At 35.7% G+C, this 17,477-nt stretch overlaps 1 protein-coding gene across 5 annotated transcripts in view; it reads left to right on the forward strand.

Moving 5' to 3' along the window:
• The window catches only part of EXOC6B (exocyst complex component 6B), a 578,067-nt gene that overhangs the window by 95,378 nt on the left and 465,212 nt on the right, over window positions 1-17,477 (forward strand). For all 5 annotated transcript variants that reach the window (XM_070511980.1, XM_014836646.3, XM_014836648.3 and 2 more), the window contains one exon: window positions 7,551-7,755. In XM_070511980.1, coding sequence (XP_070368081.1) covers window positions 7,551-7,755 — 205 coding nt within the window. The remainder of the gene's footprint in view (window positions 1-7,550; window positions 7,756-17,477) is intronic.

Below are 17,477 nucleotides of genomic sequence, written 5' to 3' on the forward strand. Positions count from 1 at the left end.
CATGGTATATTATCCTTTTTATATGATGTGGTATGTGATTTGCTAGAATTTTATTGAGGATTTTTGCATCTATGTTCATGAGGAATATTTATCTGTACTTTTCTTTTTTTGTAATGTCTTTGTCTGATTTTGGTATCAGATTAATGCTGCCCTCATAGAACGAGTTGGGCAGTATTGTTTTTTTGATTTTCTGGAAGAATTTGTATAGTGTTGGCAATATCTTCCTGAAATATTTGGTAGAATCCACCAGTGAAGCCACTTGGACCAGGAGATTTGTTTGTGTCTGGTAAGAAGGTTTTTAACTGCAAATTTAATTTAAAAAATAAATACAAGGCTGTTTGCATTTTGTTTCTTGAGTAAATTTTGCTTATTTGTGTCTTTCAAGTAATTTGTCAATTTTATCCAAGTTGTTGAATTTATTGGCAAAAATTGTTCATATTCCCCTATTATTTTAACATGTGTTGGATTATAGTGGTACTTTCTTTCATTGTTTATGTTGATAATTTGTATCTTCTCTGTCTCTCTTTGTCCCCGTCTTTTCTCTCTGAATATTCTAGCTAGTTTATCAATTTTATTAATTTTTTTAAAAAAGGATCTTTAGGTTTTATTGAGTTTTTTCTCTTGTTTTTCTGTTATTTTGCTGATTTCTGCTATTATCGTTACTATTTCCTTTTTCCTGCTCACTTGGGGTTTAATTTGTTCTTTTTCTAGCTTTATAAGGTAGAAGCCTAGAGCATTGATTTTGGCTATTTTCTAATGTAGTAATTTTAAAGCTGTACATTTCCCTCTAAGCGGTGCTTTAACTGCTTCTTACATGTTTTATGATAATGTTCTTTTTCCATTTATTTCAAGTATTTTCTGATTTCCCTTGCAGTTTTTAAAATTTAATTCACTGATTATTTGGAAGTGAATTGGTTAATTTCCACATGTTAGGAGATTTTCCAGATTTTTCCAAATTGATTTGTAATTTTAGTTCATTGTGTTCAAAAATGTAAAATGTATGATTTCAGCACTTTACGTTTGTTGAGACTTGTTTCATGGCCCAGCATATGGTCTGATTTTGTGAAAATTCCACGTAGACTTCAAAATAATGTATATTCTGTTGTTGAGTAGAGCATTCTTTAACTGTCATTTGGATACACTTAGTTGATAGTGTTCTTTGGGTTTTCTACACTCTAGTGGTTTTGTTTTTGTCAATTGCTGACAGAAGAGTGTTGAAATTGCTTATTATGGTTGCTGATTTGCATGTGTCTTCTTTCTGTTCTTTCAGTTCTTGCTTTGTGTATTTTGAAGCTCTTATTGGGTGTGTACACATTTAGCATTGTTGTATCTTCTTGATGAAGTGATCTTTTGTTATTATGGAAGGTTCCTCTGGTAGTATTCTTTTTTCTGAAATATATGGTGTTTGGTTTTAATATAGCCACTGCTGCTTTCCTTTTGTTTAATCTTTATATTTTCTGTTGGCTTTCAGTGTCTTCGCAGAGTTGTGCAATCATTACCACAATCAGTTTTACGTTTTTATTCTTCTAAAAAGAAACTCTGAGACCCTTAGCGGTCACTACCGAATCCTTTCCTGTCTCCTGCCATCCCCACCCCCCCTTGCCAGCCACCAGGAACCACTAAGTTACTTCTTGTCTCTATAAATTTGTCTGTTCTTGACATTTCATATAAATCGAATCATATAATATGTTGTTCTTTGTGATCGGCTTCTTCCATTTAACGTAATGTTTTCAAAGTTTATCCATCTTGTATCATCTGTCAGTACTTCATTTTTATTTATTGCTAAGTAATATTCCGTTATGCCTATACCACATTTTATTTATCCATTCGTTAGTTGTTGTTTGTGAACATTTGTGTTGTTTCCACTTTTTGGCTTTTATGAATAATGGTGCTATGAATTTTTGTTTACAAGTTTTTGTGTGGACATATGTTTTCATTTCTCTTGGTTATCATACCTGGGAATGGAATTTCTGGGCTATATAATAACTCTATGTTTAACTATTTGAGGAACTGCCAGACTGTTTTCCAAAACAGCTGTGCATTTTATCTTCCCACCAGCAGCATATGAGGATTTCAATTTCTGCACATCCTGGTAAATACTTCTATTATCTGTCTTTCTGATTATGGCCATCTTTGTAATTGTGAAATGGTATCTCATTGTTCATCTTCATTTTTCAAAAATATTTTTGATGGATATAGAATTCTAAGTTTATAGATTCATTAGTTCCTAAGTCGTCATTTCTTTGTCTTCTGGCTTATGCAGTTTCTGAGGGAGAGGTAGGTGAACAGTCTCACCTTTGTCCCTCTGTACTTAACGTGTCTTTTCTTCGTCTGTTTTAGAACGTTTGTCTGTATCATTTGTTTTCAGCAGTTTGCTTTTGACGCACTTTGGTGCAAATACATGTGCATGTGTGCATGTGTATATTTATCCTGCTTATAGTTTGTTTAGTTTCTTGGATTTGTGGCTTTATAATTTTCACAAAATCTGGAAAATGTTCAGATGTTATTTTTCCAAACATTTTTTTCTGTCCTTTTCCCATCCTCATTCCAGGACTTCAGTTACATCTGTGTTGGACAACTTCATATAATCCGATAGATGACTTGAGGATCTGTTCTTTTTTCTTCCCCCAATCTTTTTTCTGTGTGTGCTTTATATGGGGTAGATTTTATTTTTTATTGCTGTGGTCAAGTGTAGTGATCTCTCTCTTTTGCGATGTCTAATTGCAAAATTTTCATTTCAGATAATATATTTTTCATCTTTAGGTGTTCCATTTGTTTTTTTATTTTTAATTTCTCATGTTATTTTTGTGTCTTTCTTTAAATGCACGTGTATAGTTCTAATATCTGTTTTCATGTACTTTTCTGCTAGTTCTGTCACTTTTGGCATTTTGGATCTCTTTCTGCAGACTCATTTTGTTTCTCTTAGTTACAAGTCAATCGTTTTGGTTCTTACCTTGTCTAGTAATTTTTGATTGGAAATGGACATTGTATTATGTTGCCAAGTGTCTGGATTTTTGGGGGCTTTTTTTTCTTAGGGAGTGTTGGTCTTTGTTTTGGCAGATAGTTCAGTTGTTTGCAGGTACGTTTGATCCCTTCATACCCCATTTTTAAGCTTTGCTGGGCCTGCCTTCATTCCAGGAGTAGTTCAGAGTGGTATTCATCAACTCTGAATAACTCAGGAATCCCCAAGGCCTCTTCTGTTTGCCTGTTCAGAGTTCGAATGTTTCTCTGCCTTGAAGTGTTTATCTTACATCTCCCTGGTGTCTGTGGCTTTCCCTCCCTCCCTTCTTTTTCCCTGTCCATGTAGAATTTCACTTTCCTATCCCTGGCTTAGTACTCAGCAAAGACTCAAGGGAACCCCTGTGTAGATTTCTGCAGTTGTTTTTCTGTGTTGTTCACTGTTTTTGGGTTCTGCTACACAACCTCAAGGTGCATCAGTTTTCCTGAACTCCTATCTCTGGCTCTAACTCTGCTAAGCTGTTGGGTTCTTTTGGGGTTTTCTCTGTGTCTATGATCTAGAAATCACCTTCAACAAACATAACCTGGATGATTATTAAACTCACCTTGTTTGTTTCCCTTTTTTCGGATATCACAATTCTGTGTTACCTGATGTCCATTATCTGAAAACAGTTGTTTTTGTATTTTAGCTGGTATTCTACTTTTTAAGAGTGGGAGTTCATGTCTGTTCCTTGTTACTCCTTCATGGTGGGAAGCCTAGTTATTTTTTTTTAAGTTGTAAATACTGGTTTTACTACTAGATTTTGTGCTCCCTAAGGAAGGATACCTGAATGTCTTTCTAATTCTAGCACATGGAAGGGATTAAATATCTGTTAATAATGCTCTTTGATTAGGAAAGGCACTAATATTTCCTGTGAGGAAAGCTTTTATTTCACGTTCTTATCATACTCTGAATTTTTAGACATTTCTCATGGGTAGTTGCGACCTGCTTTAAAAGATCACTTAGTACAATTTTGAAAATCATTGTTGTGAAAGAGTTGAATACTGTGGCAAGAAAGTACCAAAATTCAATTTGCCTGGAATCAACATTCCTCTTCTCATGCTAGCATTCAACCATGTCTAAGTTATTCTGACCTTGGTTATCCAGGTTATAGGATTATTTAGATCTCTTTTCCTCTCTCCTTCCTTTTTATTCCCTGCTCTTATTTAATGTACTTTGCTTTCTGCTCACATCTCTATTAGGGAGGCTGCATGAGGAGGAGAGGGAAAGAGCTAGCACACATGCAATGAAACTTAGGAATTTGGCTTTTGATTCAGTTTTAATAATGTTTAAATGTTGTCACAAGTAATGTCAAAATCTTCTTTTAGATTTCCATGTCTGCTGGAAATAGAATTTTTTCTTTTGGTGACTGCTATAGGGGTGTTAATTGGCTATTGTCTTTACCCTGTCTAACCAATTCACCAAGTTTAACCTAGATATTGAAATATACTGGGAATTCGAATAACCTTATTGATCTGATATAGTTGGAACATGAGTATGCTAGGGAAAGGACATTGGGGAAAGAAGGTGACATTCTTTGTTGCCAGGAATCACTGGGTTTTGTACTAATTAGCCTTGAAAAATGTGGAGTTATTTGACAGACCAGATGTTTTCAGCATGTAGCCATGTGTCTCATCAGTGAATGTGCCTTGTGTCCGCAGGCAACATTGTTAGATTTTTCTCATTCTGTAAACAATGTTCCAAAATATAACTAAACCCCAAAGCATGTTTATCTTTTTGGCTTAATTTCTGGCTTTCTATCCATTCTAAAGTTTCTCGCTAGAGGAATTGCATTTTATTGCATATAGCTCTTTGTACCTAATTGTAGTATAAACACCATTCTGTTTACGCTAAGCCATGTGAATTGTACTGTTTTTTGAGTCTGTAAAATTTTAATAAAAGCAACCATTTCAGGTTAAACTATATTTGTACTTTTATTTCTAAATTTAGGGGAAATAAACCTTTCTTCCTTCCATTTATTTGGACTAAGATTTTGAATTTTGGAACACATGAGGGAAAAACAGAAAATAAATAAAAGAAGTAAAACCAGTCCTCTAGTCTTTAGTGTTTGTGGTACTAAGTGCATTAGAGCAAGAAGAGCTTTACTGTGAAATTCATTCTTAAAATCTAAAATAGAGCTGCAGTCATAAATATATAGGCTGGGAACTGATTTTTTTCCTATGCTAAATATATCATGGGAAATGTGGAAATTAGGAAATTAAAACATGAAGAAGAAAATTATCACCTATAATGTTGCTATCCAAAGGAAAAACATGGTTAACATTTTTGTATATATTTTTCTAGTCATTTTCTGTGTACTTATGTGTGTCTGCACATGTATTTAGTGATATATAACTCATACCTGCATATATATTAATAATTTATACATGTGTACATATTTATAATTTTGGAAAACTTTATGATTATACTTACAAGTTCTATTTTTTGAGATAATTTTCACTCAACAATATTGTAAATGCTTTGCTGTTTTGTTAGTCTTTTACTACATAGATATAATGTGTTTAACCAATTCCTTGTTATTAGACATGTAGATGAGTTTTTTATTTGCTAATATATGGTTGGACTTTGCTCTTTGTTTTCCGTGTCTTATTTGTTCTTGTTCATCCTTTACTCCCTTTTTTTGTATTAAATATTTTGTAGTGTTCTAATTCCTCTGTTTATTTTTTAACGATATATTTTTTGTTTTTTGAGGAAGAGCATCCCTGAGCTAACATCTGCTGCCAATCCTCCTCTTTTTTGCTTAGGACGATTGGCCCTGAGCTAACATCTGTGCTCATCTTCCTCTATTTTATATGTGGGTTGCTTACCATAGCATGGCTTGATAAGCGGTGCATGGCTCCGTACCCGGGATCTGAACCACCGAACCCTGGCCTGCTGAAGCAGAGTGTGCGGACTTAACCGCTACGCCACCAGGCCAGCCCCTTGAGTTACTTTTTTAGAGGTTGCTCTATGGATTATAATCTGTATCTTAATTTATCATAGTCAGCTTTAGGTTGTTGCTCATGTAGTTTTGATATAATAGATAGTAGTACTTTTGCTTCAACTTTGCTCCATTTCTTCTCTCTTCTTTTGTGATATTACTATCATATATATTATCTGTGTATTTTATAAACCCAACAATATGGTGTTATAATTATTGCTTTTAAAAATATTTTTTGATGAAATTTAAAGAAAAAAAGAAAAAATAGTATATTTACTCAGTCTTTTATATTTAGCATATATTTACTATTTCCTACGCTCTTCATTTCTTTCTGTTAATTCAAGTTGCTGTCTGCTGTCGTTTCCTTTCTGGCCTCCTTTAGTGTTTCTTGTAAGGCAGATCTGCTAGCAAGGAATTTTCTCGGTCTTTGTTTATCTGGGTATGTATTTCATTTTCATTTTTAGAGGATGGTCATCAGCTAATGATTGGTCTGAGTTTGTACTCAAACAAACTTAAGCCAATAAGGTTTCCACCCTTTGTCAGTGGATTTGTGTTTGGGTTAGGGAGTGCGTTAAAAATTCAGTCAGTTTTCAAGTCTGTCTGAGCTCTTACTTTCTGCCAGGCCTTCTCCTATGTGCGTGTCTGCAGCCTCCTAGTCAGCCAAGGATGTGTGGACTGCTTAGGGCCTTTTGGGTGTCTGCTGTGTGTGTGCACAGCCTCGCAGTCAGCGAGGGATGTGCAGAGAGCTATCAGGGCTCTTCTCTGGGTCTCTAATATTGCCACGACTTCTCTGTTAAATTTCTGATTAGTTCTCTAATGTGCCTTTTGTCCCAACCCAGGCTAACTTCAGGCTAGTAGAACTGGAGGTTTTCCCTTTTCTTAAACTAGTTTTAACTAGTTTTTAACTTTTCCTAACAGTGCCACTTAGTATGGGTTTTTTGCCCTCTGCTTCAAATCCTGTCAGCCCCTAATGGCAGGGAAGCTGCTGATTTTCATGACAAGCCCTAACCAATGACTGGAGGGGTGGAGTGTGGGGGGTGGGGGGGAGGCGGAGTGGGGATGAGAAGGAATGGTAGCCCCAGGCAAGAACACCACACAGTCCCACTGTTCAGCAGTTTTCATGACTACACACTTCTTAATTTGTTGTTCTCCTTTGGTCAATTTCCAGAGCCCTGAAATGGTTGTTTGGGACAATTTTGTCTGGTTTATATTTGTTTTTTGGGTAGAAGATTTTTTACGCTCTTCCCTGTGCCATAGTTGTAAGTCCAGCCTTGAGTACTTTATTTTGTAGGATGATTTTGTTGGCATTGATGTCATCATTTTGTATTTCCTTTTATTCTTTATGTAATGAATTTCATTGGTAGATTTTCTAAGTTTTCTGTATTCTAGGGATAAAATCTTTTTTGGTTATGATTTATTAAGTTCTTTAATGCATATATTAATCTTTAATAATTTGATATTTTTCCATTGATGTTTTTATTGAAACTTAATACTAGATTTGTCTTAATGTGCAGTGAAAACTAGTTCAGGCTAGAAATTTTGCCTGAGGAATATATCTGTGCCCCTAAAGAAGATTGAGTTGAGCTAAAGGTGATAAAATTCCTTTTATAGGCATTATCCTGCACTGAAAACTCTGGAACATCTAGAGCATACCTATCTGCCTCAAGTAAGCCACTATCGATTCTGCAAGGTGATGGTGGACAACATCCCCAAGCTTCGAGAAGAAATTAAGGATGTTTCTATGTCTGATCTCAAAGACTTTCTGGAGAGTATCCGCAAACATTCAGACAAAATTGGAGAGACTGCCATGAAGCAAGTAGGTCTTGGGTTTATGATAGGTTGGCCAATGACTTTGCAAGTATTCTGTTAAACACAGATTTCTCTTTGCTAAGTGTCTTAATGTTTCTTGTCATTTTAGGGAAGTCCTTCATTTTTATGGGAACATATGATTAAAAAATGTGTTTTATTTTCTTAACAGAGCAATGAATTATTTACTAGTATATTGTTTTGCTCTGTTGATGTTCAGTAAATACTGATTGATTGTGATGGCTTATTTTGGGACTTTGAAGAAGTTTTTCAATTTTTTGAGTACTTTCCTTGAGTTTAGATATGATTTGAAGCCTAGTGTTTTTAAGTTCTCTTTCTAGTTAGTGAGAAAAATTGTGCTTCAGGTACCTTTGGTTTGATTATTTACTGTGTAAGCAAGATGTCAGGTTATATATGAATATTTCTGGAATTGTTATTTCTGATATCAATGAGTGTCAGTGAAAAAAAGCCTGTTGGGAAATGCTGTGAATTATGATCACAGAAAGGGATTTATTTACAGCTTGTAAATTAACAAATGTTTTGGAAATATTTAGGTTTTTTTCTTTCAATATCTTCATCTCTAAGTCATGAAAACCACAAGGAGCATCCGGATTTCTTTTGTCATCATGAATAAAAGAGCACTAATGATTTGCAGTACTACTTGCTCTTTTGAAACTTAACTCACATTGATTTTATTAAAATTTCTCAGTATACTTTATGATGTAACTTACAACAATAAATAGAAGATTCAGTTGTTTATGGAAAGTGTTTTTTGGTTCTATAAACAACTGTGTCCTTGAATAAGTCATTTTTAGTTCTTTTTCTGTGAAGAAGGAGGGAGTAGGTCATATTCTGGATCATGTTTTTGGTCTCAGCTAGCCTTGGTAATTTTTCTTCAGATGTCTGTTTGATTCTGCAAAAGAGATTTGCCTGTTGGAAATCCCTTTCATAAGGGAATGCGGATACTCTTTTTCTCCTTTTAAATTTTGTAAGTGTTATGCTTTACACAGTGGAAAGATTAAAACTAGTTGATGATAAACCTGCTGGAAATACTCATGTCATTTTTTTAGTAATGAAGAAACAAAATTAATCATTGAAAATATACCTTTGCTTTGCTGGGTGTGTGTTTTGAGTACAGGAATGAAGGTATCTTGTGAGACAAGTCTTTATTGTGGCTGACCAATTTTTCCTAAACTTTCACATATGAGAGAGTTATCGTATAAAGCCTCTGTGGAACCTTCCTTTTTTAAAGTTGTGCTTCTTCTAGGCCTCTGCTTGAGAAATTAACTTTACTTCCTTTTTGGTGAAAGAGGATTCCGTGAAGAATATTATTATTTCATTTAATGTGAGATTATCTGGTCTCACTCCTTAATTATCTGAAAAAATTAAGGCCCAGGGCAGGGAAATGACTTGCTCAAGTTCAGACAGCTTGTAAAGGTCAGATCCTATGGTAGAATTTAGGTTAAACAGGTGAATTTGCTTACTGTGGCACTCATTCTGTGTAAACTATTAGCTGTTTGCTATATTTTTGTCATATAAAGACATGATAAAGAAACCTTTTGTGAATTTAGAACTTTTAATTAACTAATAACCCTTCATTCCTCCTATAAATTTTTTTACCTCAAGTATCGCTCTTATTGCATATATTATTATCCTATGCTATGGTATATATAAAATCCTTGAATAAAAATATCTTATAAATTTTAAATCTTCTGTAGTACCTAAAAAGTGAGGAAAGTAGGAGAGAAACTACTACATACTTTGCCACATAGTAGGTGTTCCTTAAATATTTGTTTGAATTTATAGAGGTTGGAAAAGAGGGAGAGGATATGGTTTATTTCTCACTTATGTAAAGCCCAGAATGTTTTTGATTTGTGATTGTTTCTTTGCAATGGTGATTTAGAGACTCTTTCCATTGTATAGCTCTGCCATTTTTAATATAGCTTTGAAGATTGCTGCAGAAGGGGAAAGACCAGAGTATTGTATATGGGAGGGTTTTTAAGGGCTAGTCATGGATGTGACACATTATCACTTCTACTCACATTTCATTGGTCAGAATTTAATTACGTGGCCATACTTACTTGGAAGGGAGGCTGGGAAACATAATTTCACTGTGTCCCTAAGAGGAGAAGGACACAGGTTTGGTGAAGAGTAGGTAGCCCCTGGCACAGTCTACCCTTTTGGTCATCAAATAGCTCTTCACTCTCTCTCTCATCCATAGAACACACTTTGCCCCTTCCTTAAGGAGGGCAACCCAGTATCCCATCTAGTCACTACATCTCTCTCAAAGTCTAGTATCTTCCAGGAATGCTCAGTACTCTCCATTAGATCCTGATGTGTCTCTTCATGGGCTGGGTGACCAGGAACTAAGGTGACAAGTTTGCACCTATGTCCCCTCGCACCCCCAATATACAATGAAGGAGCTAGAATAGAATAACTACAATAGAAACTTCCATTTAGAAAAGAGAAGAATAGGAGATGCACAGTGTTCCTCCCTGTTTTATATCAAGTCATGTAATCCTTTTGGGCTGTCACTGGGAAATCCTTCTGCATTGGTAGTAGGGGAACTTCGTTTCATAGATGTTGACTTTCTGGAAGGAACTCCTTTATCCATCATTCTCCTGGGGTCCTGGCTGTACCATGGTTTTTGTTTCTCTATTTTTTTTCTACGGGGACTTCTGAAGTGGGTGCTGGGGAATGTACCTTCCTTAGAAGGTCTCTCTCTCTCTCTGTATGTATATCTACATCTGCATTTATACCTACAACCACATCTGTGTCTACATATATCTTTCATTACCTGCTTTCTGCTTTTGCAAGTTTAGGGGCCCGAGGGTTGTCTTAAGGCTCTGAACAGTCAAAGGTTTATTCAGTCCAGATTTGTGGGTGTTTGGCGTTATAGTTAGCTCAAAAGTTATTAGATCTCTGATCTGTTTCTTTCCAGTTAGGTTCTATGTGGACACCATACCCAGTGTTCTTTTCTAAATATAAATAATAATGCATATCTTCCATATCTCTTGCCTTTTTTCCTCACAATTTTCTCTCTTTGACATTTTACCCCCGTATGTTTGCCTACTAATTTACTACTTCAGTTTTTAGCATTGTCAGTGCTGCTCTTCAGAACTTTATCATCATTATTGTTTTTAGTTCAGCAATTGCAATTTGGACATAAAAATTTGTTCTTCTTTTTAAAAAAAAATTTCTAAGTAGCCTTCTTTAGAATCATATGAGAAAACAGGTTTGAAAGTCTTACTTAATATTGATAGTTGATCTGGGCTCTTCTAGATATTATGTAGTTGATTTTGCCTTTTCTTTGTGGACATCTCCCTTTTTTTTCTTCCACCCACCATATCCTGAGTTTCTGCATTGATGTATGAGTGGAATTTGTCCTTGGTATAGTGAAATTATGGAGGCAGTTGGTAGATTGGCTTCTCTTTGGGATATACCAGCCAAAACAAACTACCAGAAGGGCTCCACCCTAATTAAGCTTCAATGAACAAATTAGGCTCCAAACTTTTACCTGAGATTATAATCTCAAACTGTTTGTCGTCCAATTTTATCAAAAGATAATGATGCAATAAACCCTTTTTGAAGATAATCTGAAGGTTTTGTAGTTTACCCATTCCTCTGTATTCAAAGTGTTATATTGTCTCTGGATAAAGCTTTATCAGTAGGAAGTTCTTTACCTTGATTGCATGTAGTAGGCAGAATGCTAGATGGCCCCCAGGAATCGTGCCCCCTGGTGTGTGCATCCTGTAAAATTCCCTCCCCTTGGGTGTGAGCACCTGATCTAATCAGGTGAATTTCTTTAAAAGAGAATCTGGAGGTCAGATATAGAAGGTAGAGAGATTCAGAGCTGCAGGAGATACTCTGCTGTTTGTCTTGAAGAAACAAACAGCCATGTTTTGGGGAGGGCCACGTGGCAGGGAGCTGTAGGTGACCTCGAGTTGCCAAGAGCATAGCTGACAGCCGGGAAGAAAATGGGGACCTGAGTCCTACAAGCACAAGGAATTGAATTCTGCCAACAACAGGAATGAACCTGGAAGAGAACCTGAGCTCCAGATGAGACCACAGCCTTCCTGGCAGTGTGATTTTGATAACAAACACCTTAATCTCAAGTTTGTTTGCCCTGTGCGCAATAAGCCAATCACTGAGACATGGCTTCTTGGAAATGGAGAAAGGCTTACTCAAATTGGCCAAGATGAGAAAGCAGGAGGATAAATCCGCCTTCACAAAATAAGAAAGCAGGGGATTTTATAGAGCTAAGGGGTTTGAGAAGAGGAGTTTGGGAGAAACAAAGGGGAAATCTATGTTTCTTTCACTCCAGATAAGCCCTTTGGCTGTCAGACTTCTGGGTGTCAGTGGCAGCTGGGGGCTGGCTATCTGGTGATCATAACTTCTTTGAAGGCATTCTTTTTTCCTGCAAAACAAGCTCATAAATCCTGTGACCCTTGAGTCACCCCTCGGGTTAAACAAGAAAATAGCAAATTAACAAGATTAACTTCTTTTTATCTGTGTCTGTGTTGGGAATAAGGTTGAAGGGTAATGATGTTATTATTGAATATTTCTAGTATCCCTCAGGTACCTGGCTTCAGTTTCAGCCTAGTGAGACCCTGAACAGAAGACCCAGCAAAAACATGCTGAACTCCTGACCCATGGAAACTGAGATGATAATTGTGTGGTTTTAGGCTGCCAAGTTTATAGTCATTTGTTACACAGCAGTAGAAAACTAATACACTCTGTTATTTTGGTCTTGAGTAGAATTACTTTTTACTAAACTGTACCTTTTTATTTTGCCTTTGGATCTAGGAAACAGTGGTATAGTCTGGTTTAAAATAGTGTCTAGCTAGAAGTCTCTGAGTCTTCTCTTGTCTTCCAGTATTCTTGGGAACCTGCAGAAAAGTAAGAAAATGTACAAGTATGAAAACCAGGGTAGAATTTCAGTTATTTAGCAGAATCTGAGGAGGAATTTTAAAATTGTCCATTCTACTGTTTATTACCATATTGAATTTTAAGTTAAGCAGTCATGTTTTTATTTTCAAAAAATCTTTCATGTTCTTATATACATATATGTATATATTTTAAACATGGTATTAGACTGAAAACATTTAGTGGATCCACCTATGGGTTCTGCCATGGGAAATAGAGTATCTACTATGTTGATCTTCTTCCAGTGTGCTTTCAAAATATTGTGTGAATCTTGTTTTGGAATTACTGTTTTAGCTTAAAATGATTTTATAAAAAATATCTAAAGAAGTTTTCTGTTAATTGTCTACTGTTTTTAGTTTTCCTTTTGAAATTGATTCTGTAACTCACTTGTTATGGAATTGATTTGTGCAGGAGGGAAGTTCTGTATTTCTTATTTTGATTAGATTGCCTTAAGCCTTGTGGGGCTAAATAATGTTTGTAATGTAAACATTCTTGGCTAGGTTGATTTCCATGTGAGGCCCTTTAACAAAGGGAAAGATTTATTTACTTTTAAAATTCTAACTTGGCTTTGCCAAATAATATGGGTTATAGAACTGGTGCTTATAAAAGGAATTGGTTGTCCATAAAAGGAATTGAAGGTTCCCAGGCATTCTTCCTTTAGTAAGTGGTTTTATAGAAACTGACCGTTCGGTGAGATTAGTTGTCACCATGGTTCTTTCAACTCTTGACTTTCTTTGGTTAAGTCTTGATGAGAGCAAAATGTGCTCTTTTATTTATTGTGTAGAACATCTTTTGAGTTAGACCTGGCACAGTACTACCAAGTGAGTTCACACAGGCCATGTAATGACTGCCAAGTAAAAGCAATATTGCTGTTGAAACCCCTTTTGTGTTGGATGCTATGCAAAACTTCCACAGAATATGGCCGTTGGAGTCAGAGAAGTTGGTACTCAGTTGGTCTGGTGTTCCTGGGTTTTCTTTATATTCTCTTTTCTTCTTGATTTCGGCATTTCTGTATTTGTACTATTTCTTGCTCCTTGGTCTTTGATGATGTGGATGACCTGGGGGTGAGGTGGGAGAATGTGAGAGCTGTTTTGTATGGATTCTTGAAGTAGGCAGCAGTCAGAATAGCTTATGGTAGTTAGGACAATTTTGGAAAGAATCTGAAGAGTGAGGATTTAGTTTACTGTTAAGTAATATGATAGTTAACAGAACAAACTGGAGTTTGGGTTAGACTTCTGGATTTGGCATTTGTAGCTATATGACAATGAGCTAATTACTAAACATCACATTCAGTCTTCACAACTCTGTAAAGTTGGAATTTTTAATCTTCAAAGATGTGGAAACATTTAGGGAAATCAAGTACTTATGTCTGTCCTGGGTATGTAATAAATGTTAAATTAAAAGTAAAAAAGGACTAGCCTAAGTGAATGGTGAATGTGAAGAGACTGAGAATGTGGAGAAGAAGATAATTAGAGGTTAAACTTGATGTATTGAAGTACTTTTTTTATTCCTAAAATTCAATTTCCTGTGGCAGTTTTCAGCCTTGAATTAAATCTCATTTTTAAGCAATTTTTATCTTCTTCCCTTAAAAAATTATTTCTATTATATATACTTACAAAATATTTTTGAACCTGATTTCAGTTAAAAAGCACATATGTATTACACGACCATTAAGTTTAAAAGATCAATATCCCTTTACGGGTGTTGAGTTGGCGTGAGAGAAGAAAGAGAATTTATTCTTCAAATCTAATTTGAGGACAGTATTAAAGTTTGCTTTTGAGCTTTCTCTTCTCTATGGTGTGTATGTATGTGTGTATATATAATAAACATAATACTTGTTTTCTTTGACTAAGCAAAGCATACCAGATTGTTAGAAGAAATTTTCCTTTCATTAAACTTTAAGAGAAAATTGTCATATGGATTCTCAGTGTAGTTTGTGAACATGGCTTTGTGGTGTGCTAAAATCGGCCATTGTCTATTTAGATAATCTAGAGGATGAGTAGTTGTTATAACACTTACACCGTCTCTCACAAATATACATACATACATGTGTGTGTTTCAGTTATTTTAAGATTAAATTCTTTTTTTTTTATTAATGTTATGATAGATTACAACCTTGTGAGATTTCAGTTGTACATTTTTGTTAGTCATGTTGTGGGTACACCGCTTCCCCCTTTGTGCCCTCCCCCAACCCCCCCCTTTTCCCTGGTAACCACCGATCAGATCTCCTTGTCAATATACTAACTTCCACCTATGAGTGGAGTCATATAGAGTTCATCTTTCTCTGACTGGCTTATTTCGCTTAACATAATACTCTCGAGGTCCATCCACGTTGCTGTGAATGGGCCAATTTTGTCTTTTTTTATGGCTGAGTAGTATTCCATTGTGTATATATACCACATAAGATTAAATTCTTTTGAGAGTATTCCTTTTACTGAGCCTTAGCTTGTACTAAAGAGCAACAATACTTAATTTAAAACAATATAGCATCACAAGAATAAACTGACGAGTAGAACACAATACAAGTACTGACATTGACCCAAATATGTATAAGAATTTAAGAAGTGATAAAAATGATGTCACGTGAGAGGCATAGACACACGCAAATTAACATCACGCCATATAGGTATAAAGTTAAGTTTTCCCTCAGTAAACATTATAGGCAGAAAGGTCAGCACAGTACATGGGGACACCATCCTCCTGTCATTCTGTAGGGGGATCTGATGGGTTCAGTTTTGCTGTACAAACAGTGGGACACACCTCAGGAGAAGGCCCTGCTCTTGTATCATTTATAGGGAAGTTGGGATGAGGGCAGAGAACATCTAATCACTGTGTACCAGGTGGATCCTTGCTGGTCAGAGAAATGACTTGTCTAGGGAAATTCTTGTATCGATTCCATTTATATCAGCTAAAGAGAACTACTAGTCTTCAAATGAGCTAACTTAGTCTTACCGACCCAGCTCATTGCTAAGGGGAGAAGGTAGAGAGCTACTAGGGCCCTCCAAGGTGACATCTCATAGCAGTGGGGAACTCCGTTAGCGTGATTGCTGCTTTACTAATATGTCTTCTGAACCAGTCTGTGGTCTCTGTAAGGGCAGAGGTATGATTTTTATCTTTATATCTTCAGCACCTAACTAGCACAGTACTTGGTGATAGTAGATAATAAATCAGTCAATGACTATTAATTGTGATTTAATTACATTTAATGTACCTACACCTTAACATTTTTCAGGAAAAGCCATCTTTTTTTAATGTTCTAAGTTGTATACTCTTAGTTTCCAATTACGTTCTTAAGTATATGAAAATATCTAAAATGGCTCTTTGAATGGATTTTGACCCTGTCTGAAAGTACTTTGGAGGTGCTAAGAAGTGATCAGATTTACTTCTTGTTAAAGATGGTGGATTGAACACATACATGTATGTCTTCTACCTCTCCAAATTCATAAAACCAACAACTAAGAGAATTTTTTAAAAATCACAAGCTTCTTAAACATAAAGAATGTAGGAGAGTAGATGATAGAACTTTTCGGAAGCTGGAAAATAGAAAGAGTTGTGCGATAATTGTCCTAAAATACCGAAGAAAACTCAATCCTAAACTAGTGGTAGAAAAAGCAGAGAACAACCCAGTTTATAGTGTTTTTCAGAACCCCTGTGTCTTAGAAATTGGCAGCATCAGCTTCTTCTGGCAAAGGGGGTTAAATCGATGCTGAAACAGAAAGATTGGTTGAATGTCTATTTCAAAAGCAGTTAGACAACTTGATTCCTTCCCCCAGCTTTTTCCCACCAGCTAACTGCCCTCTCCCAACTCTAGGAGAAGACCAGAGGACAAAAGACACAAGTTGAGGGTAAGGTTACCAAACTGAAAACAGTGAAAGTTTATATACTAAATATTGAGATTCATCCTGAGTCTCATAGCCCTCTTGTCTGCTTTGATTCTCAGAACTCTAATAGCCAGGCTTATACCCTTCAGGTGTGAGATTGGAAGACACTCTGAATGGTATGATTAGCCTAAGAGAAATGTCCTAAAGGTGTGTCCACTGGGTAGTCCCCAACAAAAGGGGCAAGTCAGATTACTTTGAAATCCACAGCTACGAGACTGGTGTACATGCATAAAACTTTCCATCAGCTTTTTAGTTTTCCAATTTAAAATATGAGCAGATAGCTAGGGATCACCAGCCATTTGAGAAAAGCCTTTAATATGAATGTTAGAGTTTAGAACAAACACATATAAAGAAGCAGCTTGGAGAAGATAGAGACTATGTAAGAAGAAAAGCAAAGGCAAAACAAAACAAACTATCATCAGTAGCATTAGAAAGATAAGAGAAAACAAATTACATGTAAAAGCAAGGTCAGAATGCTACCTAAATGGAGAAATTCAGAGAATAAAAAGAATGTTTAGAAATTAAAAATATGATAGCAGAAACTACTTAAAGGAGCATTTGGAAAATAAAGTTGGGAAAATCTTCCAGAGAGAAGAGTAAAAGAAAAAGAATGGAATATGGGATATAGAAAAGATATAAGAATATTAGGGGGTCAGTTCAGTAGATCCAGCATTTGAATACTAGGTATTCTAGAAAAAGAGAGAGAAATGAACGGAAGGAATTCATCATAGAAATAATGTGGGAACATTTCCCCAAATTCTAAGACATGAACTTCCAGATTAAAAGACATACAAAGTGCACAAAAAAAGGAGATGAAGATTGACTTTCATCAAGGCATGTTGTGAAATTTCAGAAGCCAGAAGACAAAGAGAAAATTCTAAATGCCTCTAGAAATTAAAGAAACAGGTCACATACAAAAGATTCG

This window comes from Equus asinus, chromosome 6 (genome assembly GCF_041296235.1).
Source record: "Equus asinus isolate D_3611 breed Donkey chromosome 6, EquAss-T2T_v2, whole genome shotgun sequence".
Lineage (NCBI taxonomy): Eukaryota > Metazoa > Chordata > Mammalia > Perissodactyla > Equidae > Equus > Equus asinus.